The sequence below is a fragment of the Typha angustifolia genome, chromosome 13 (assembly GCF_048772165.1).
Source record: "Typha angustifolia cultivar Huaian chromosome 13, ASM4877216v1, whole genome shotgun sequence".
Taxonomy (NCBI): domain Eukaryota; kingdom Viridiplantae; phylum Streptophyta; class Magnoliopsida; order Poales; family Typhaceae; genus Typha; species Typha angustifolia.
Genome location: NC_133251.1, coordinates 5,591,270 through 5,614,918, shown reverse-complemented (window position 1 = coordinate 5,614,918; position 23,649 = coordinate 5,591,270). Strand labels below are relative to the sequence as shown.

The following is a 23,649-nucleotide window of genomic DNA, read 5'->3' as shown; positions in this document are numbered from 1 at the left end:
GGGTTATAATAGGGTATTGTATTATAAACATAGGTTATAAATAAGAACACGATCTAATTATTAATCCGATTAAATGAATTGATATATTAATGACTTAAATTCAATTAGATTAAATCTAAACTCATTTAAAAGTTGAATTATTATCTCACAGCCTTAATTTTTGCCACCACCAGCCCCAAATTTAAGACTAAATAGTGCATATTACTAGAATTCTAAGAGTTTTTTTTTCAAATAGTCTGAGTAAGGAGTCAGGAGTAAGGAGTAAGGGCTAATTTAATAAAAAGCCAACGGCCTAGGCACTTATTAGGCTCCAAATTTGACAATGAACTCATTCAAATAAGAACGATTAAAGAAGGTCTAGTACCGTCGCAGGCTCGCAGCCTCCTAGGGGTAAATTTGGTATCTACTGCTTGGATTCTGGTAGAACTCCCCCCTCTTCCAGGAAGCACCACCTAAAACTACTCCACCGGTCACTCGTGGTCGTCGACCAATACCTCGCCGTCCGTAGAATAAAACCCTAACCCCTTAATTCTAATTTGCCATCTCCTCCTATCTTCAATCCCATTAAAACCCTCGATTGTTACGGAGCCATGCCGCCCGGTGATACCGATATCGAGATCGCCATCGTTTCCGATCCCAAACTGCAGCAAAACGGCACCTCCAGCCCTAACCCTAATCCGGATCCGGGCTCCCAGGCCGCAAAACTCGTCATCGATGTGTACTCCGCCGCCGCCTACGGCGACTTCGAGAAGCTCCGGTTGTTCGTGGAGAAGGGAGGGCAACTCCTCTCCAAGCCCGACGGCAACGGCTACTACGCCCTTCAGTGGGCGGCGCTCAATAATTACCCTGATATAGCTCAATACATAGTTGAGGTAGTGGAACACTCGATTAAGGTTTATGGGTTTTTTTAGAAGTTTGTGGATTTGGTTCTTGAGATTGAAAGTTTGAGTTTGGACAGCATGGCGGCGATGTGAATGCCGCGGACCTCGGTCAGCAGACGGCTCTTCATTGGGCGGCGGTCCGTGGGTCGACGACGGTGGCTGATGTGTTGTTGCAGAATGGAGCGTGGGTCGAGGCTCCTGACATCAATGGGTACCGGGTAATCTTGGCTCATCCCTATAGAATTATGCTTAGAGAATATTACTTTTGGATGATATGGTTTCTTTTTTTTTTCCTTATTCTTTTTCTCTTTGTTTGTTTTGACCCGATAATAATTGCACGTCCTGTAACTTATAACTAAATTTGATTCAATTCTTGCTATTCTGAGAGAGCAGTTGGAGAACAGAATTTAGAGCAATGAGCGATGAATCATATTTATGTTGATGATACTAGAAGGAATGAATGGCTCTCTTAGATCCTACTAAATAAGTGAATATTTGGGTTTCCACTTTCCTGTAATTCAATGCTAATTTCCTCCTGCATGTATTGCAGGAAAAAAGGTTACACCTGTGACTCAGTGATACTAGCAACTTCAAGAAGTGAATGCCAGTCAGGCCTTAGGAAGTAAATGACTGCGACTGTAATTAACTTTTTCTTGAAAGGTGACCCCATATACCACATATGTGGCCACATAGGTGGTAACGGTGGGATGAGCCAACATGAGGTCCTTTATACAGCTGATTGCATGTAAGCTGCATATGATGATTGCATATGGATATTAGCCCACATATTGACCACCAATAACCGTGTATATGCCACACTCATGGATATGTGCCTTGCCATAGCTTGTCCTAAGCTTGCTTTGGACCCGACCCAAAAGTCTCCAAACCCAGCCCGAGCCTGTATTGCCTAGCAAGGTTCTGAAACTCAGTATTAGGATCAGAATTGGCCGTTAGTACGTATCGACTGTATCGGCCATATCAGTCTTATCGGCCGCTCGTATCGAATTAGGCTATTTTCAAATATATAAAATTATAAATATTATTTAAAATGTAGAAACATTTCTAAAAAATTATAAAAAATAATAGAAAACTAAGAAATAAAAATTAATCATATATGAATTTTAAAAACTAAAAAAAACTCACTCAAAACTATAATGAATTTCGACTTGAATTAGACAAATTTTTATACTCATAAATTATTACTGCAGAACAATACGAAGAGAGAGATATCTTTTCACTATTGTTTTATAGTAGTAAGAAAAGATGAGTTAAAAGGTTGGTGAAAAAGAATAATAAAAAAAGAACTCATTCGAGTTCACTAAAGTGTGGATTAGCCAAAGGGGCTCACTAGAATGGCTACGAAATGAACTCGGTGAAGTGTGAGAGTGAGAGGAGAGTATGTGTGAGAGATAGAGAGTAAAAAACTAAAAATTTAAACAAAAAGTAGTTGATGACATCAATTATTAATGTTTCCTAAGTTAGATACATTTTAAATTTGACTTGAATCTTTAAAAAAATTAATTTCAGCTAATATTATTATTTTCGGCTGATATGGCCGATACTGGCCGAAATCGAACCGAAACTGAATCAAAACCGGTCTAATTGGGATCTGTTATGGTCAGTCCCAATCCAGATCGGCCGATTTTGCGATCCATAATGCCTAGTCTATCCATAAGGCCCATAGGCAATGATTCGTCTTTTAAGCTATGTCCATTCGTAATTAGTTTGACCTATGTCTATTAGATATAAATTAAATTTCTTAAATTCTATTTAATTGCTTATATTCCTTAAATGTTAAATTGTGCTTATGAGAGAGCATTAGCAACAATTACAAAATTTGATTGTGACTAATTTGGTTGAGATTGGAAATAATTATGGAAGTTAGAACATTTAGAAAATTTTGAATCATATAAACATTATTTTTAGGCTTTTAGAAAATATTCCATCATAAAATAATTTTGTTTCCAAACATTTAGATTCAATTACACATGATATATCCGTTCACTCACAATAGGCCAGCCTAATAACATGGGCATGGATGAAACTGGAATACTTAACCTGACCCAAGCTCGGACTCAGTCCAATACTAATCTATGAATGGACTGGGCTAGACCTTGTCTAAGCCTGACCTCGATATTATTTTGTCTGGGCCAGGCCTGACCTAGCCCATGAGCACCCTTATGTATGAATTAGCATTCACCTATGTTTACCATAGTGTATTAGTGGCAAGTCCACTATCTATATATACTTGTATATTCTTTTGTTTGTGTTATCTACTTTTTTTATTAAATAATTGTTCTTCTACGTTCTTTCCTTCTTTTTTTTCCCTCAATTTGATTCCGCCAGTGCATTTTCTTTCATTTCATATCTTCCAAAAACCTTCTTCCTATATTCTCTCTTTATGGTATGATTTCATTGCCTTGAGTTCATAGTTTGCAACAAGGCACATGTCATATGCTGCATGGTATGAATCCTCTTGATGGACATGTTTTCAGCATGCACTTTTTAACATTGTTTGTTAGGTTGTGGGATAGAAGAAAAGCTAAAGGGAGTTTAATTCATGATGAAAAGAAGATGGAATAGATAAAAGAAGAAGTTAAGAGTAGTTAGAACTTAGAAGGGGGAGATTAGGCTGAAGAATACATAAACTAAACCTTTCATCTTTCAATAATCATTTATAAATCATGTTTCATTTAGCACTTCTTATAAACTCTTATTTGTAGGCAGCATTGTCTGAAGTTTTGGTCAATCTGGATCTGTTTCATCCATATTCCACCCAAAACCATCCCTAAAGTAGTAATTATTGGTTTTGGCTGGAAGTCGACCAGTTTTGGCAGTTTTGATCACCAAATTTGGCAGTTTTACTCATAGGTTTCAGTGGTTTCGATATACAGTGTCAAGAATGACTAATTTATAGTTTTAAGTTTGATTTTTAACTCTTGGGTTGTATTTCAAGGTTTTTCCAATATATCCAAGGTTACCTTAATGGTTTAATTCGATTCTGTACATAGAATTGAGATAAAATATAGATGGAGGATAGTCATAGATGGCTGGAACTTAGCTTGTAAAAGATAAAAACAATGGGCTATGAACTCTGACAACACATAGTGTGTGACCTAAAATTTTCCCCTTTGGTGTGGGACTGTGGCTGCTACCGTTATTAAGACTTGCCACACAATATCAGTGGCAGCTACCTGTAATATTGCATGATATACATAAAAAATTTACTTGGTTTGACTGTTTGAGCTATTCTTCATTGTGTTAAACAAGTAATATAAAATTTCTTTATTTATTATGCTACTATTTCTGTTTTTATCTAGATTTATTTTGATATTTTTATAAGAAAAGACCAAAACCAAAAATGTCAAGACAAGCTGAATTGGCGAAACTGGCTGACTCCGAAAGGTTTCAATTTTTTGGGGGAAAAAAATTAAAACTTGGATCGTTCATAGTCATCTAATTAACATAAATCCCTATTCCTACTCAAAAGAATTTTCAGCTTTCTATTATAGCTACAAGATTCTTTCTCGAACATGGAAAAAAGCTAGTGAGTGAGTAGCCTTAGTTGCTTTTGTTTTGCTCCAATTCTTCAAGCATAACCAAAAGATGAAAATTGACAAAATCTTTCTTTGTTTACTTTAACAACTTTTGTTTAGAATAACATTTTGACTTAATTCACTGACTTGCTAATTGCTCTTTGATAACTGATATGTTGGCTCTGCATTTGGGTTTGTTATGGTATTATTGACATACGATCTTTTTTTAATCTGCACTGTTTCTGGAAAAGTAGAAATTTTTTTTTGACATAACTTCTTTGAAAATCTGTCTTTATTGGATAATTACTTCTTTATCCTTTTCCTATTCCCTGGCATACTTTTGTTATAGTTGATGTGTCCTATTAACTGAATGCCTGAATCTATTAAAATAATTAATCCATATGCACTATTGGATCAGGCAGTGCATGTTGCAGCTCAGTATGGACAAACAGGATTTCTGAATCACATTATTTCAAGATATGGTGCAGACTTCGATGCTCCAGATAATGATGGAAGGAGTGCATTGCATTGGTATGCAGCATTGTGTACTTTATTTTACCTGAGATAATATAGAAATTTTGGTTGGGGGTCCTAATCCTAGTCAAAAGAAATTTCCTCATCCAATATAAACCATAAAGTGGAAGCTGAACTGAGGTGACCTCTTTAATGTCTTAACTCTTATCTAGTATAAATAGTAAATGTTGTTATGTTGTTTAGTTACTACCGGTTAGAAATGGGGGGGGGGGGGGGGTTGGCGAGTTTTCCTTCAGCCAATTTATTTAGAATGTGAACCGTGCAGTCTTATCCAAGGTTAAAAAAATAATGATCAGGATTGGCCTCTTGGAATAATGATACACTTGATCGTATTGACTGCTTGGGTCGGATCAGGCTATTTTTTAATTAATATGAAATTCTAAAAATATTTAAAAGTGCTAGAAAATTTCTAGAAATTTTGATAAATAATAAAAAAAGAAAATAAATAATTACTCATATATAAAGCCTAAAAACAAAAAAAAGTACGAACTTACTTAAATCTGCTACAGTAAGAGGAAGGAGAGAGAAAGTGGAAAAACGAAAAGAAAAAAAAAATTCTGCTGTAGTGAAGAAGAAGAAAGAGAGGAGAAAAAAAAATTGTATGAAGAGGAGAGAGAAAAAAATCACATATTCTAGGTTGCCAGAATTCACCAGAGTTGAATCTGCGTCGCTGGAGTTTGTTAGGCTGGATCTTTGTGTCGGAGAAGCAATAACTATGGTAGGGCAAGAAAGAGAGGAAGAATGAAAGAGAGAGAGAGAGAGAGAGAGAGAGAGAGAGAGAGAGAGAGAGAGAGAGAGAGAGAGAGAAGACAATAGGAGATTGGGGGAATTAATTACTGATGTACTTAGGTCGGATCTAGATTAGATCTAACAATCTAATTTGAACTAGCCAATCCCAGTCGATTGACTAGGATTGGGATCGGCCGATCCTTTGATCCATGGTCTTATCCAGTTCTTTTAGATTGTGAGAACCTTTCCTTTTTTTAGTAGTATTGCCGTATTTTCTATTCTAGGTGATTTAGTTTATTTCATGAATCTTTTGAACATATTATGAATATTCTCTGCTTAGTTAAGATTCAGGTTTCTTGGGTTTCTTAACTGAACATTTGTAAATCTGATGCTACTTCTCAGGGCTGCTTATAAGGGATATGCTGATACTGTTAGGTTACTACTCTTTAGGGATGCATATCAAGGGAGGCAAGACAAAAATGGTATGAACTATCTTGGTCTCCTGGCTGCATGATTAGCTTTATGATATTCTAAATGCTGTTCACTCCAAATTTTCTGTTTATTGACCGTTTAAAGCTTGAAACTCCTTGGAATACTTAGGACCCATTTGACAATGAGATAAAAAAAAGTTAGGATAGAGATAAAATTAGGACTTATCTCGAGATAAATGTAGTTTTTATGCCAATCTCTTTTGGGAGTTTGGTTTGAAAAATTAGAATAAGTGTTGGATAAAAAGTGTTGGTTGTGATAGTTAGGATAAGAGATAAAAACTATCAAAATTAACCTTATTGTCTTTTTCCTTGTTTAATGAAATAGATATTTCTTTTGTGGAGAATGATGGAAAATAGGTCTATAATTAAATATAAATTGTAATATTTTAAAACTATTATATATATCTCGGATAAACCCCCTTATCCCATTTTACCAAATGTGACCGAAGAATCACAAGTCTCAATTCTCTTTACTGTTATGCATGATATTTACATGTCCAACTTTTTGGTTTCAGTAAATTATGTTAAATTAGATTGCAGATAATTACATAGATTTACAACCATGGGATCCAGAATTTTATTCAGAACTATTACAATGTCATATACGTGTTTACACTTCCTGGAAAGAATGCAGTTGCCACTTAGAAGTTTGCCCAGCATTTCTCCTTGCCACCTAGGTCATTGCATCTTATGTCACAAGGTCACATCATCTAGATCACTCTTCCTCATCATACTTTTTTTCTTTGCTTTGACTAACCAGAACAAGACAGCAAACTAGCATACCTTTGTTTGCTTCTTTTCCACCAAGCACAACAGTCTTAAGGATAACTAATATTTCTGTAAGCAGATGAAATCTCATTAGATTTTTGTTTTTGTATATAGAGAACCAGAACCATTAGTTTGATCTGAGCAGGAGCATTATGGATAGGAGACAATATGCAGTAATATATAGCTACACACACACACAAATATATATATATATATATATATATATATATATATATATATATATACATGCTGATGAAGTCATAATTAAGTTCATGACATATGGGTGAACTAGAAGTGTTGGTTTGATTCTACCAAAAACATTAATGTGATAGGAAATTTATAAACTGCAATTACCTCTTTCATTACTTGTAGAATGTTGATTGCTATATATTTTCTACCCAAAAATAATGTGATAGGAATTTATAAACTGCAATTATCTCTTTCATTACTCGTAGAATGTTGATTGCTAAATGCTAATGATCGAAGGTTGATGCATACTAGCTTGCAATCACATGTTAAATTGGAGACTGCGAGTCTTAAACGGGAAGCAAACTCCAACTTAAAGTGCAATAATAAAGAGGATAATCAATCACTTAAACCAGCCAACAGTTGACATATCATGTTATCAATTTATACTTCGTCAAAATAAATCAGATCAATTTATATATTTTACTTGATCTGAAAGAAGTATGAAAACTAACAACTTGATGATAGATCCTTGTAGATTTTACTCAGTAATCAGGAGTTAGGACTAAACTAAATGAAGTTCTAGATTTCTAGTACTCAGGATAATGAATAAGTTGTAGGCAAAGTATAGAAGCAAGGAATCCTGTAGTAGCAGATGACCTTTTGATCTGCTGCTGGAATCCTTCTTAGATCTGCAGTAGACAGCATTGACTACACTTGAAGAACCAGTGGAACTTCAATATTTTCATCAAGAGATGATGAAGACTATCAATCTGAGTAGAAGCAATACCAATACCTGTAGTAGCAGATGAATTCCAGAATTGTTGCATCAAAGAGAGCAGATAGAGTGGTTGGTCCAGCAAGAGGAGAAAAGGGGCAGCAGTAGCAGCGATGAGCTGAAGGGGGGAAGTAGGCACTAGCAGGCATAGAGAGGAATGGAGAGAAGAAGTATCTATAGTAGAGGAAGAGAAGAATATCAGTTTGTAGAGACTGGAGAGAGGAATATAAAAGATAGATGGGTTGGCCTAGAGTATTATATATTCTCAAACTCTTTTACATCCTTTGTGGCTGCACAAGCCTAATCTTGAGTTAATATACTCCTAATCTGCTGATCTAATAATGATCTAAGGTTGTAACCATGTGAACAAGCTCCATGCCTGAATAAGCTCTGTCCAATTTTAATTACTAAAGAAAAGTGTTTGTCTAGTTCATGTCTAGAATATTCCCACATCAAAAGGTCACTGTTTTCTGCTTCGGTATTGTGCATATAACATGAGTCTCAAATTTTATTAACTATTTGCGGACCTAGTCCAATTTTTCTATATGAATCATAAAGATTTCTAGCACTGAAACAGTAGAACAAAAAGTTTAAGCACTTGTGGACATAGTTTAAAATAGCATCTTTTTATTTCCATGTATGTCCTTTGGGAACAACGTTTCACATAAGCATGTTTTAAGTCTTGTAGGAAGAGAAGCTTTTCAAGTATCTGCAGTCACTTCAATATATTTTTGAAAAGGTAACACAAATTAAGATTATAATAGCTCTGCAACAATAATCATGTTGTGTAGGCTGCACTCCTTTACATTGGGCTGCATTAAGAGGCAATATGGAAGGATGCATGGTGCTTGTACATGCAGGCACTAAGGCAGAATTGATGGTGAAGGATAACAATGGATTAACTCCTGCTCAGCTTGCATCTGATAAAGGTCATCGGCATGTTTCCTATATCCTTGTAAGTATTTCTTGAGAGCCTATTGTACTTATATGCACTTTAAATTGCTCTCTTTTAAGCTCAAGTATAGTTTAGATGCACCTGGTAGAAGATTTAATTTTGAATCTGTGTAGAGAAAGTTAATTGTGTTGTCCTATAGCTTTTTCTGAAAATCTGATGTGGCTGCGAGCCTGAAGTATTTCATATCGTCTCTGGATTGACATTGATAGGCTTTTTTTCTTTTATTCTTTTAGCCTGTTAGACTTCCACATTGGGGAAATGTCGAAAATATGGATTAATATACTAAATATTATCATATCTTTTCAAGGTCCTTTTGAACTTTACTGAAGTGAGGTTGACTTTTGCATATCTAGTCAAATGCCACAAAGGAGAGCTGGGAAGATAAATATTGTGCTGGAAGGATCGGGAAGATTGGATATGCTTGGGTTTTATTTTCTCTGATGATTGTCCTGACAGTCCTTTTTATAAGCTCAATTCTTTTCGGTAGGTATTGGTCATGTATTTCTTTAAATTGAGTATACTATCCAATGAACACTGCACGTCTATTTATATCATCTCTCTTTCCAGCTCCTAATTTTTCCAGAATTACTGCTTTTGTTGGACTATGGGGGTGGACTGGCGTTTCTCTTGCATTTGGTTCATTGTTGATGCTCTACCGATGTAGCAGGTAAACCTTGAATTGTAGACATTTAGCTCATTACAAACTCATAAATATGGCGAACATGCTTCCAGTTGTGTTGTTGGTGTTAGCAATACTATTACTTCTATTTTGTACTATAACAATATACATTCAGATGCTGTTCTATGATCTCCAGCTTCTGTTGGTGGAAAATTATGTAGGAAAATTATTATAGCACTTCTCTTTCGTAGGAATTCCAAAGACACCATATTTTTTTAATGACTTTACAACTTCTTTTAGCTTTATGGTACTCCAACAAACACACAACCTTAACTTCCCCTATCATGATGGTAGAATTTTCTTCTGTAGCTTTACTGCAGGACAACTCCATGATGTTTTTTAGGCATGATCTTGGTGCCTAATTATTTTATCCTTATCTTAGATAGCTTACATTGTACTGGATTTAATTTCATGTGCAATATGTAGCTACCCGTCGTATCCTTAAAGGTGCGCTGGTGCTTCACTGGTGAGTTCTAATATTTAGATGGTTGATGGCTAAATTAAAAGAGGACTGATCTATCATCTATAACACTCGTGATTATAGAAGCAGGAGAATCGGCTCCATGCATAAATTGATGGACCTTAAGAATTAGGATGACCATATTGTGACAAGAAAGGGACCATCGTAATTTATATGTGCAACCAACAAGGCTACATTAGTCAAAAATTGGAAAACCAAGGTATATAATTCTATTTGCCAACTGACCGTAGAGTTATCATAACAAATCTCTTTGCTTATTTTACTTTCATTAGGTTTTCAGGTCCACCTTCTAGAAGGCTGAAAGCCAGTTTGTAGTTAATCACAAAAAATGTTACTATCTGGGCCGTCTCAAATCTGAATTGTGCCTTCCTGACCCCATCTTATTGGGTGGTAGGGCTTCACTGCTGGTTGATCAATTGAGTGCTTTTTTATAAACCTGGATTAGATCATTAATTGAACTGGCCGACCTATTAATTGGTTGACTGACCAGTATGGATCAGCTGCTATAATTTGGCTGGAAAAGAATTGTGGGAAACCACTCAACTTGCTAATTCATCCAAAGAATTGGCGAACTGGTTTGGTTTTTGCACCTAACCACTTCGTAGGTGCTAGCTTCTTTCCTCCTCCCCTCTGACTTTTCTTGGAGTCTACCGCGTTCACTGAACTTTCTAGTTTTTCATAAATTCTAACAAAAGACCTCCTTTGGACTTGTGGTGCAAGTCGATCAATAAAATATGTCTCGACTCTTAAAAGCCCTATTAATTTTGGCTAACGATATACTTACTTACTTGCACATATGCATGCTCATCTTCACATGATGCCATTTTGAGAGTAGGACTCATAAATAAATGATGCATCTTAGTATCAACTATGAAGAATTTTGGAGGCTATACTTATGGCACATACATATTATTGTGAAAGCCTATGATGTTGAACAGTTTTCATTACATCCTCTAAAGTCTCCTATTAAGCTCCATTCTAATTCTCTCTACTTGGCATGTGTGTCACTTCTGTCATGACTCGAAATCGAAATTGGCCATGTATTTAAATACGCTTGAGATACACGAAGCATTAACTAATAATTTATAAGTCCATAATGGCAAAAGTTTATGTAAAAATCTGACTTTGATAAATTTAATTCAATAATAATAAAATAAACAATGTCACCACTACTATGCCTTTTATCAACTGAACTAATAGATAATTTAAACATAAAGATTAAAAGAACTGAAAGATAAAAAAGGTAGATGCTAAATGGAAATGACGTCTCAGTTCATCTCGCTCGGTCGCTAGGTTGATCGGTTGTTGAAATATTAGAAAGGAAAATCATATGAGCCAATAATTATAGCTCAGTAAATGAAATCCATTCAATAATTATGAGCCAATAATTACATCCTCTAAAGTCTCCTATTAAGCTCCATTCTAATTCTCAAATAAAATAGAATTTTTTTCTAGACCTCTAAGTAGACTTGAGTCACTATAAAAAATCGCAAATGATCTATATCGGGACTGTTCTCTAAGACATACCTAATATTAGCTATATTTTTCACTAATATTCTTGTTTATTAATAATTGATATTTGCACGAAGTATAGCAATACATTGAATCATACATTTTGCACACAGAAATATAATAATTAAATTTACACATACGAATATATAGTCTGAGAAAAAGCACGAAATATAATATGAATAAATATATGGGTGAACCCACTCACCTGAGTCTAGGTAAAACAATTGAAATCTCTAACCTCTAGTCCATATGCTAAATTTAACTATCTTTAGATAATAAAGAAATAACATAATTTTAAATCCCTAATAAAATTTCTAAATTTTACAACTAAATAAATGACTAAAATGGGTTGATTTAAGCCCATTGAATTGGGCTAGGCTATATGGAATAATTTAAGCCCAAAAAGATTGGGCTAGGCTAAATGGGTTAATTTAAGTCCAAATGATTGGGTTAAGCTATAGTTGGTCTGTAGCCCACCCAGAATCCACTTAAATGGATTGGGCTAAAGGCCCACTCCTTAACACTATTTGGGTTGAGTCTTTTGGATCCAAAATCCAGAATCAAACCCATATTTGAGTTAGTTGACTCGTGCTAAGCCTATGCTTAATTTCATCTCCTTCCTTGAGGAGACCGACGAGAGAAACAGAGAGAACCATTGACGATCACCGGGACCAAAGGTCCCCTTCATCAATGCCACGACCTTGCGACCTCACAGGGCAGAGGAAGGTTGTCAGGGGTAGCTATTGTCGACGACTTTTCTTTCCAAAGCAGGTGATGATCCGAGCCACGAGGGCTATCCACGACACAAACCCGGTGGCGCAAAGCTTCCAGTGAAGATGCGACAACGACCCGAAGCCAACAAAATGGCAACACCAAGGATATTAGCTATTTATAATCTACCTTATTAAACTTAAATTAAATTTGAGGGGTGGAAGAGGACTTACCTACGAGTTATGTGTTGGTCTCTGATTGCTTCGACGGTTTGATTCTATGGCGACAACTTCGACGGTAAAGAAAGGAGAAATAATGATAGAGAAGAAAGGGTTGGAGGTGAAAGAGAGGGGATTTAGGGTTTTATTTATAGAGAATCCAAATTTGATTTTGATTCAAATTCGGGCAAAACACTCATGATTGCCTCATTGGGTGCTGGAGAGGGAGAGGGTGAAGGGTGCGCATGTGCAGTGCACGTGTCCTCAGATTGTTTTTTTTTTAATTTTCTATTATCAATTCTTACAATTTTAGTCTTGACTGGATCACTTTTTTATGACATTGCCTTTTGGTCTACTCTACCCTATTGGAATTATAAAAAGATTTTTGTTATCTTAATGTAGAACATCAACCAGCAAATATTGCAGCGAGGGAAGCTTGGGACAGCCTTAAAATGATGCTTTTTGTGGTCTAGGTGCTAGGATATCAAAGGGACAGTCCAATGCCTAGGTGCTATATGGATGCCCCAAATTCAAGGCAGCCAAAATAAAATAGAGAAATCATGTGCAAGAAAAAAAAATCTGATTTCTATAAAGTAAGAAATTTACTTGAACTAAGAAAATTATACGTCAATGGCATGTTTGGTTGCAGAAAAGTGAGGGAAGTGAAATTGGTCGTTTTAGGCATGGTTAGCAGGATCGGCTTGATCCCAATCTAGGCTCAATCCAAACTATCTCTCTTTCTTCTCACTTTCTCTCTCTTTTTTTTACACTCTTTCTTTTTCTTTTTCTCTCTTCTCCATATAGCCATTTTTTTTCTTATAGAGAAATCTAGTTCTGGTGAACTCCGGCGATGTAGATCTAACTCCGACAAACTTCGGCATATAACTTTTTAATTTATTTCTTTATATTTGTCTAAGTTTTTTTATTTCTTTCACTCTCTTTTTCCTCTCTTTTCTTTTTCCTCACTACATCAAAGTTTTTCTTTTTTTTTTGTTTAGTTTTTTTCTACTCGCTCTCTCTCTAATTTCTTCTTTTTAGTTTTTTCACTGCAGTATAGTTTCTTTTACTTTATTTTCTTTTTTTATTTTTATTTTTCTTAATTTTTAGAAATTTTTCTGTATTTTTAAATAATATTTATAATTTACATAATTAAAAAGTCTGATTCGATCTAGGCAATCGATATGGCCAATGCGGCTGATTTGTATCATTGTTTAGGAAGGCCGATTCTAATTCTAATTTTTTAAACTTTGGTTTTAAGAATTGCCCCACCTTTTATTCTTTGGGTTTAGACAGTGAGTTGGAAAATAACTCATTCGACTTCCCCTAAGAATGTATTTAGTTGCTAGAAAGTAGAGTTCACTAAAATGACTCACCTCTCAAGGAAAGAGATTAAAAAGAAAAGGTGGAGCTACTTTTAATAAGTAAGAAAGTTACTTATTTAATTTTATTTTCTATAACTAAATATTAAAAGTAGAGAAGTTTTTGAAAACAATTATTTTCTTTCCTCCACTTTCTAGCAATTAAACATCCTCTAAACTATAAGACTTTTATATTTTTGGCCAAATCCATTCAAAGTTTTTCCTACATGTATACCTTTCTAATATGTCTTATTACATCTATATCCTTCTAAAATTAATATTTATATTTATCTCTTTTTAAAACCCTTGGTTTTTCACATGGATACCTATTAATTCTTTTTTCTAAATACCCTCAAACTTAATTAATCATTAATAATTCATCAACTTGACTTAAAAGACAAAAATACCCTTTTATTTTTTTCACATTCATTTTATTTAATAATATTTATGTCTTTTATATTGTATTGTAAGTACTAAAGATTTTAACTTATATTTTTTTAAAATTAACTTATAAGGAATCTATGTAAAAACTATGACTTTTAAAGGATATATACACGCAAATACAAAATTAAAAGGGTATGCATCATAGTTTCCAGTTTCGGCCGATCTCGATCGACTGGGTTATCAGTCGATCCCGCCTGAAATTGGTGGGATCCGACCCTACTCCTCCACTTGCCTCTCTTTCTCTCTTTCTTTCTTTTTTTCTCTATTTTTCTCTTCTTTCTCACTTCTTCCACCGACGACCGAGTAGATCTCCAGCGACATTCTCCGACGAAGATTCGACGACCTCGCCTCCCGTGACCTTGGAGGAATTAATTTATTATTTTTTTAGTTTTTAATTCCTCTCATTCCCTTTATATTTCTCTTTCTGCACCGAGTAAATCTGACGACTTCTACTGTTGCTGCTGCTTCACCACAGCAGCACCAGTTGCTGAGAGCCTAAAAGAGAGAGAGAGAGGAAAGGAGAGAGGAGGGGGGGTAGGGGAAGAAGTAAAAAAAAATGGGAACTTTGTCTATGTAGGTAATTTTTGAGTAAGTTTTAAATTTTGAGAGAGGGGAGGGGAGAGAGAGGAATCTATTCATCAAAAGTTGAATTTTAAGTAAGTTAATATATTTTTTAAGTTTTTAGGCTTCATATGTGAGTAATTTTTATTTTCTTATTTTCCTTTCATTTTTCTAAATTTTTAAAAACTTTTTTGCATTTTTAAATAATATTTAAAATTTTACAAAATTAAAAAATAATCTGATCTAATACGAGCGGTCGATACGATCAATACTGTCGATATATATTATTTTTTTGGACGGCCGATATTGATCTCGATCCTGATATTGGAAACCTTGGTATGCATATAGGTAAAGAATTTTAAAGGGCCATAAATGCAAACAAATCTTTTTATTTTAGTTTTGATGTTCTAACTTTCATTTTTCATCTTTCTCAACTAAACAATAGAGAGTAAAAGGCTAACAGTTCCTCTCTCTCTTACCAACATTGGGAAGTAATGAGATTTTGAAGTAAGTTTCCTAGAAACTTCCACTTCCCAAAATCAGTTCAATTCCCTCACTTCCTACAACCAAACACTTTGTATTAGGATCCATCACTATGGCAACACCTTATTACTTTCAAAATTAAATGATGAAAAAAGGGGGATGCATAGTTAGTCCTAAATGGTGCCTAGGTGGCTCCCATAAGACCAAAACAATGGTTTGAGTTTCTTCAGGAGTTGAGATAAATGATTTGGCTCATTAGGAAATGTAATTGTGGGAGACACGAATTAGAGGTAGCACTTGTGGAATTTAAATTTGTGGAAAAGTTGATTGAGATGGCTTGAATAACATGTCCAACAAAGACCAATTGTGCATCAGTGTTGAGGAGTGACTTTTGTAAGAAGATGGTGCCTCGAGAGAAAAGGAATACACCTTTTGATTTAAGAGATAACAACAAAGAAAGACACGATAGTACTTGGTTCAACAGAGAATTGGGAAAAACAGATCTCAACAGAAAAAAAAAAGGGTCCATAAACCATGCTAGAATAATTGGGGCTAAAGGCGTGGTGGCGGGTGCTGTTCTCTTTTTTTTGTTACATTGGCAGGTGCAGGTTGTCCCCATCTTTTGATGGAAAAAGTGAGTTTAGTAATAGAAAAATATTTCAGATGGAGAAATGGTGTATCTGTTTGTGTGTGTTGTTGGCACATTCCAATGTTTAAGTGCTACTTAGCCAATTGTGTCTTCTGAGTTTTGACAGTGGAATGTTCTGAAAAAGCCGGTAGTATCTTTTTCATGCTGCCCTCAAGCTGATGATGTTACAATGAAATACATGTGGTGGTTTGATATGTTTTCATGTATGCTCTCTTTTCATTATGCAACTGTACTCATATATTGGTTTATTTACAGCAAGGATCCGGGCTATATCCAATCAAATACTGGAGTATCTCTGAGGCCTGTGGGTGCAGAGGTATGTGCTGAATCTTTATTTGCTTCTAGCAGATTCTTGTGATATCTCAAATGGAAATGTACTGAAACTTTTAAAAATCTCTGAAAATTCACATTACTAACCTTCTCTCATGGAACTGGAAGTTGGCAATGAATTTCTCCTATAAAGGATTAGTAAACTCAAGAGCAAGTTCATATGCTGATATTGTCTGTTTGTGCCCATATGAAGTATTGGACCATTCTTCGGGGTCAGGCACAAATTTGATTCTTTGCCTACCTTTTCTTGTCACTGAATAAATTTTACAACATTCTAGTGAATTTGTTATGTTAATTTTTGAAGTTGGTTATATTAGTTTCACAGGGAGCTGGGATAGCGGTAAAAATACAACAATTTTTGAAGTTATCCAGCTTTAGATGCTGTGTTGTTAGATATGTTTTAATAAGTTTTCAAGCATGAGAGTTGAGATTCCTGCCTTATTGGTGCTGCCTAAGTTTCTTTTGTTATTTCCTAACAAATTATATTACTAACAATGTTTAAGAAAGGTGTTTGCCCAATATATTGTTGCTGCTACTTCGTATACCAAGTTTATATAATATTCTTTTTCAAAAAAGGTCTTGCAGCTGGACTAATTTTTAGTAGATAGACTATGCAAAACTAAATCTAGTGGTTTTGGAAGGTGAGCTTGGAATGTTTTACTTTTTATTATATTTTTCTAACTTGGAAAGAGTTCAAATTGTCATAGAATTTTAGATTGCTTCTTGTCTCATATTTCAAACTTCTAGTATTTGCCTTGAAATTCGATTACCTATCCTATATATACTATTTGATAAATTGCCTATGTTCTTATAAAAGAGGGGGTCCTAGTACACAAATCACATTGGCAGCCTTACTCTCATTTTCAAAGAGGATGTTTCCATCACTTGAACTCATGGCTTCTTGGATCCAAAGGGAAAAACTAAACATTGCACTAATGATGCCATCAACAGCTTCTATTTTGACTATTTCTTTAAATTAATATGCATTTTTCACTTGACTTTATTTTCAACTGAATGATTGATTATTCATCAGTTGTATTTGACATGACTGTTACACTTTTGGCTTAAATATACTTTTGTTATTTTTATCTGCAATTAGCTCATTATTCAGCACTTCATTTTACAGGATCCTTTACTAGACATTGATCTTAACAATTCTTCTGTTTGGAGGGGGAACTGGTCTCAACTCTGTCCTACCTGCAAGGTATTTTCAACATTTCTTTAGAATAAATAAGGATTAGGTAGGGAAAATTATGTAGGAGTACTGTCAGAGGTAGACCAATTAGTGTTGGAGTTTATTTCTTTTTCTTTTCTTCATAAGTAACATGTTGGATAATTAGGCTAATCTTCTGATAATACACTGGACATTTACCGGTCCTTGCATGCTTTTGTTTGTTAAGATAGTTCTACTGAGAATCACGGCAAAGGATTTATTGAAGTTTCTCCAATATTACTCTTCTCATCAGATAATCCGTCCTGTGCGTTCGAAACATTGTCCTACTTGTAAGCATTGTGTGGAGCAGTTTGATCATCATTGCCCATGGATATCTAACTGCGTCGGAAAGGTAGTAATTTATTTTATGGCTTAATTTCAATAGACACTTGGATTTTTTTTTTAAAGTCCATGGAATATGTGAGGACTTTGGTTGTGGCAGGAAAGATATCACAAGGTATCTCTGTTTACTATTATTCCTGGTTTAGTGACATCCATGCTCCTATTTGATGGTAGTGTGTTGCGAGTTTTCCATTTTAATCTTTTTGTGGTTTTATCTGCAGAGAAATAAGTGGGACTTCTTTGTATTAATTTGTATGGGAACACTGACGACATCTATTGGTGCTGTCGTTGCATTATATAGTGAGTAATTTAAAGTTGGTCTGAACTAAAACGCCAGTCCATTATCCAGAATTTACACATTAACAATGACTAACTTTGTAATTAACAACAGGGATTTGGACAGAACCTGTGATGGTTCCATCTTCTGAGACATGGCTTCATTACATGGTGACCAATTACCCTGGGGCTGCAGTATTTCTTTTTTTGGATGTTTTATTGCTATCTGGGTCTTTAATCCTGACAACCGCACAGGCATCACAGGTAATGGTTTCTAGGCAGTTCTATTGTTAAGCTGACTCTGCAACTGGTAGTCTGCATACTCAAATTTTACTTGGTTATAGATTAAAAATTGATTTCTTTGAAAGCTACTATTTATTTGGGTGATGTTATATTCCTGATACAGGTACCTGAGGTTAACTAGGTCTCAAAATGTTTCTTGAGAGTAGTATAATGCATGTCTGCTCTGTTTAACCGGATTCCTTATCATGTATGTTGAATGGTCTTCCTTTTAATAAGTGGATATATTTCAATAATTTTTTCATTTTTAGCAACAATACTCAGGCCCTGTTTCATTGAAATTTAAGAACTTGGTAATCTTCCACTAAGATTAACCATAACGAAACAAAACAAAACAATTACACCCACCTCAAGTGAAGTTAAACATCACTAACATCCACAACCTGAGAGAACATTCACCAACCAAGCATATAACCAAAACCTTACCACAGATATATGTCAAAAGTTAGAACAAACACCATAATTGTATCACAAGATTAATAAGATGTTGAAATTATCCAGAAGACACCATCCAGCATCAGCATCACTCTTCCAAGTCCATGACCACCTGAGGTTCCTGAGTCAACCAGCAGGCTTTCTTCATTATCTCCTCTCCTTGGATCCTTGCCCAGTAGAAAAACAAGATAGTCACCTTATGTAAAAAAAAATCATAAATTCACACACAATTATTAAAAATTTGATTATTCCTTTTCAGCCACAAACTTCACAAGAAGGCACTAAGACAAATAAGCCACCATTTGTTCTTCTTCTTTTTCAATTGTAAATTCAGTTTGAACTAATCATTCACATGTTTATTATGCTTCTTTATATCCAAGTTTCTTTTCATTTGCCTCAACAACTGGCTCCCAAACTTATACCTTAAGAAAAGATGATCTATCAACTCATTTTGAGAGCAGAACACACAAGTTGAGCTGCCAATTCACCCTGGTTTCATGAAATTATCTCTAGTTATTACATGTTAGCCATAAGAAAGCTCTAACTTTTAGAGGAAGTTTCATCTGCCAGATTTTAGCCAAATCCTTTGTAATCCTTCCTCCATTATTAAGAAATCGGTATAAGGATTTCATAGTAAATATTCCACTTTTCTTAAACTTTCAAACAATTCTTTCATTCTCATTATTCTCTTGATTACAATTACCAAACACAAAATTAACTAGCTACTCTTCCTCCGTTAGCATATGCTTTGACAATATCTTGTGGTATTGTAGATTCCAACTCCTCCAATCAAGCCACACATTCTGCACAATAACCTCTTCATCCGAAACTCTATTAAATAGTTTAGGAAATCTGGTAGCAGAGAGCATTCTGCAACCCAGATATCCTTTTAGAACTTTATCAACTTGCCATTGTGAGCTTCCCAGATATCTTCTCAGCTTATCACTTCTCTTGCGCACCCAAACAGGTATATTAAAGAAGACAAGAAATATAGGAACAACACTTAAAACTGAGTTGATAGGTGCAATACAATCACCCAAGTACAACAATTTTTCTTTCCACCCGAGTCTTTTCTCCACTTTCTCAATCACAGGGATTCAATCTTTTTTCCTCAGTTTGCTATCATGTAAAGGAAGTCCTAAATATTTTATCAGTAATTCCTCAACTCTACAATTTAACAAAGCTGCTAGGTCATTCCTTTTTTCTATGTTATTTTTCAAATAAATTAATAAATTCTTTTCAAAGTTTATCTTTATACCAAATACAATTTCAAAACATAGAGCAAGAACTTTAAACCATTACATCTCTACTGTCAGCAGTCAAAAATAACAAAATATTGGCATACTAAAGGTTAATGATATCCTTCTCACAAATATTGGTCCCTAAACCAGTAATCAATCCATATTGCTTAGCTCTGTTCAACATTCTATTTAAATCATCTGCAACCAATACAAAAAAATAAGAAGATAATGGATCTCCTTATCTCAACCTTTTTTTACATTTAAAGTACTTTTCCAGCTCAACGTTTAAAGTCACAACAAAAGACTCAGTGGTGATAGATTGCATCACCCAAGCAATCCATTTTTATAGAAAATCCCTCCATTTGAGAATATCAGCCAAAAAATCCCATTCCACTTTATTATAAACCTTCTCAAAGTCCAATTTCAATATAATTCACTCAGTCTTTTGCTTTAACTCTAAAAATTATTTCATGAGCACTAAGCATGCTATCAAATATTATATATACCTTTAATGAAGCACTTTAATAGTCTGATGAAGGCACTCTAGTAATCTGTGATCAAATCATTATCACTTGACAAATCTGCTAGTTAGAACTTTAGTAATCATCTTATAGTTGCAACTCAACAAGCTAATAGGTCTAAAGTTCTCCACTCTATCAGCCCTACTCTTCTTAGGAATCAGGCTAATCATAGCATAGGCTGAAAGCATTCTCCTTTATAAAAAGTAGTGAACAACTCTAAGATTTCCCTCTTAATAATGTCCCAAAAATGATAAGAAAGCTTCATACTAAAACCATCTGGCCTAGGAGTCATATTCTCAGCCATATTAAAAACAGTCTGATGAATCTCCTCTTCATTGAAAGGAGCAACTAAAAGCTCAGCTTTATCCAGCCCCGATTTATCCTCAGTCATAGTTTATCTCCAAGTAATTATAGTTCCAAATAGTTGTTTATAATAGTTAGTGATATGTTCACTAATCTTACTCTGATCTATAGACTGCTCCCTCTCAATCTGAATTGGAAATATGTTAGTCCTTCTTTTCCTCCCATTAGCCACTTTATGGAATGAGGTATTAAGATCTCCTACAATCAACCATAATTGCCTAGACTTCTGCTGCTACTTCATCTTCTTCACTTTATACAACTGATATAATTATAATACAACATTCTCTCTAACCTGCGCCTTATAATTCAATTTTCTACTCTCATCCAACAAGTCAAGCTGGTCCACAATCTAAAGCAAAGTGTTGTTTTTTTTAGCTTGATCCTCTTTCTTTAAGTTCTTACTCCAACCTCTTATGCTTTGTCTTCATTTTCTTTATCTTTTCAGTCCGCACTTCAATTGTAGAAGCCCCCATAGTTTTTCAAGACTACCATTTTTTCACCAGATCATCAAACTCCACTTTGCAAAACCAAAAATGTTCCAGCCTGAAAGGATGAGATTTGAGCCCCACTGCCCTAGTATCAACTAGCAAACACACATGATCAGAATAAATCCTTTGTAAAATCTTAACCATTGTCAATGGATAAAGTTTCTCTTGATCAATTGAAGCAAAAACTCTATCCAGAAGAGCAAATACTGGGTCCTCTCTCATATTAGTCCAAGAAAACCTTCTTCTAGAAAGTTTCAGCTCAAGGACTTCCAAATTATTGATAATTGTATTGAAAATTCTCCTCTCTTCAGTGCTAGATTTTTGTCCTCTTCTATCTCTTTCAAATTTGGTGGCATTAAAATCACCATCTAGCAGCCAATAATTTCCACCCTAATTTTTAATATCTTTAAGCTCATCCCAAAGAACTTCTTTATCCCTCCACTCATGAGGGCCATACACATTGGTTAGGGTCCACTTAACCTAGCTATCTTTGGCATGAGTTCCTTTCTTCTAATCCAATGTTGTTAATTTTTTATTATTAACACCAATGAGAATTCCCTCAGGTGCACCTGCTGAAGGTAACCAACATTTGATCCTACTTCCTCCCGTAGTCATTAGCATCCTATCTTTACAATTTTCAAATTTAGTTTCTTAAATGCAAACAAAATCCAAGCCCTTATGAACAATTAACTCTTTTTTATAGTATTCCCATACCCTTTGATAATCCAGAAACTAATTCAATACTTTTAATTATTTTAATGTAACATTCTGTTTTAGCTTCTATTATTTGACATAAACTGATACACTAAATAGAGATGAACGGAGAAGACGGGTCAAAATAATGGTCCCCAAATAGTTCGGAATAAGGGCTTGCTTTTGTTGTGGTTCTTGTTGTTGTTGTTAGTGTATTTTAGTCCATGGTTGTCTATTGTGTGGACCTAGTTTCGTGATGGCAATTCCTAGAAGACCCTTTTTCCTGTATGGTGTATTGTCGTTGGCTCATGCAAGCAAGAAACCTCGTGTTTCCATCCTATCTCTTTTTTTTTTGTTTTCTTTCTGATCAACAATCCATAGACCAAGTGTGCCATCATGTCTGCTATTTGGTCTATGGGATAGAAATTCAAAATAGACCTATATTTGTTCTTCATAAACTAGATATTTTCATACAAGATCTCAACTAAAAATCATCTCTTGCTTCACTTGGTATGATTGCCGCAACTGCCTCTTCAAAATTATAGAAAATGAAAAACCTGTCCAAGGTTATAGGAAATTATTATTATTTTTTTTGTAAAAGGTTGGTAGTTAATAAAATGTCAAAGCAAAACAAGCACTTGGAATATGAAAAGATTGTGGAAATTAAATGGCTGTTGTAACCTCTGGCTAGCAAGTTTTGCTCGTCTCCTAAATCCCTGTATCCTTTTGTAACTTGCAGATAGCACAGAACATCACTACTAACGAGTTGGCAAATTCTGCTCGCTACACTTATCTTCGAGGGCCGGATGGTCGTTTCCGAAATCCTTATAACCGTGGTTGTCGTCGGAATTGTACAGATTTCTTGGTTCAGGGCTATAGCAATGATGATGAAATTGCTTGGCCATCCCTTCAGCAAATAATGCAGTAGAATTATGGGTTTTCCAATTATCCGGCTATCACTTTGAGGTCCTTTCTCTAGATGTGTTACTTTGGCAGTCGTTCATTTAAGGTTTACACCCCAAGGTTAATGAAACATATATTGATGACCATAGTTGTCCAAATGTGGTTCAACTGGATGTTTGCTGGTTTATATATGAAGGCGCAGCTCCCTGGACCACATATGATCGGACCATGATCATTTCAATTACAATTGATGGTTTTAACTTATCGTGTGATGTAGAAAATGAATGTACTTACGGTTGCAGTATTTTATTTAAATCTCTATGTATCGATGTAGAGTGAAGGAAAACTCTATCTCATGCACCATTTCATTTTGGCGGAACAAAATAAGAAACTTGTACAGCAGCCTGCATAGAATTGAATGTCAAACTGAACTGTTTTAGAGTGAATTATCATTTTTTTTGTGTTCTTATTTCAAGCAGCATGAGGGTTACAATTAGGGGGTGTGAGTGAGCCGAGCTGGCTCAAGCTTAGACTCGGCTCATTTACACATAAAACGAATCATGGTTTTTTTTATTTATGCTTGACTCCAA

General features: G+C 34.9%; 1 protein-coding gene across 1 annotated transcript; it reads left to right on the top strand.

The window, feature by feature from the left end:
- Window positions 1-376: 376 nt before the first annotated feature.
- On the top strand, window positions 377-23,526 carry LOC140774557 (probable protein S-acyltransferase 23). Its single transcript, XM_073117595.1, has 13 exons — window positions 377-872; window positions 959-1,099; window positions 4,836-4,948; window positions 6,083-6,162; window positions 8,695-8,858; window positions 9,212-9,341; window positions 9,426-9,525; window positions 16,210-16,270; window positions 17,411-17,488; window positions 17,751-17,849; window positions 18,061-18,139; window positions 18,231-18,379; window positions 22,896-23,526. Exons 1-13 carry the CDS (start codon window positions 591-593, stop codon window positions 23,082-23,084), a joined length of 1,665 nt encoding a protein of 554 aa, XP_072973696.1. The 5' UTR covers window positions 377-590; the 3' UTR covers window positions 23,085-23,526.
- The last annotated feature ends 123 nt before the right edge of the window (window positions 23,527-23,649 follow it).

Bases quoted from the DNA above. Each gene is read 5' to 3' on its own strand.
- LOC140774557 (XM_073117595.1), top strand. From the start codon at position 591: ATGCCGCCCGGTGATACCGATATCGAGATCGCCATCGTTTCCGATCCC. The intron at 4,949-6,082 runs GTATGCAGCATT...GCTACTTCTCAG, and splicing joins GGAAGGAGTGCATTGCATTG to GGCTGCTTATAAGGGATATG. The intron at 9,342-9,425 runs GTAGGTATTGGT...CTCTCTTTCCAG, and splicing joins TATAAGCTCAATTCTTTTCG to CTCCTAATTTTTCCAGAATT.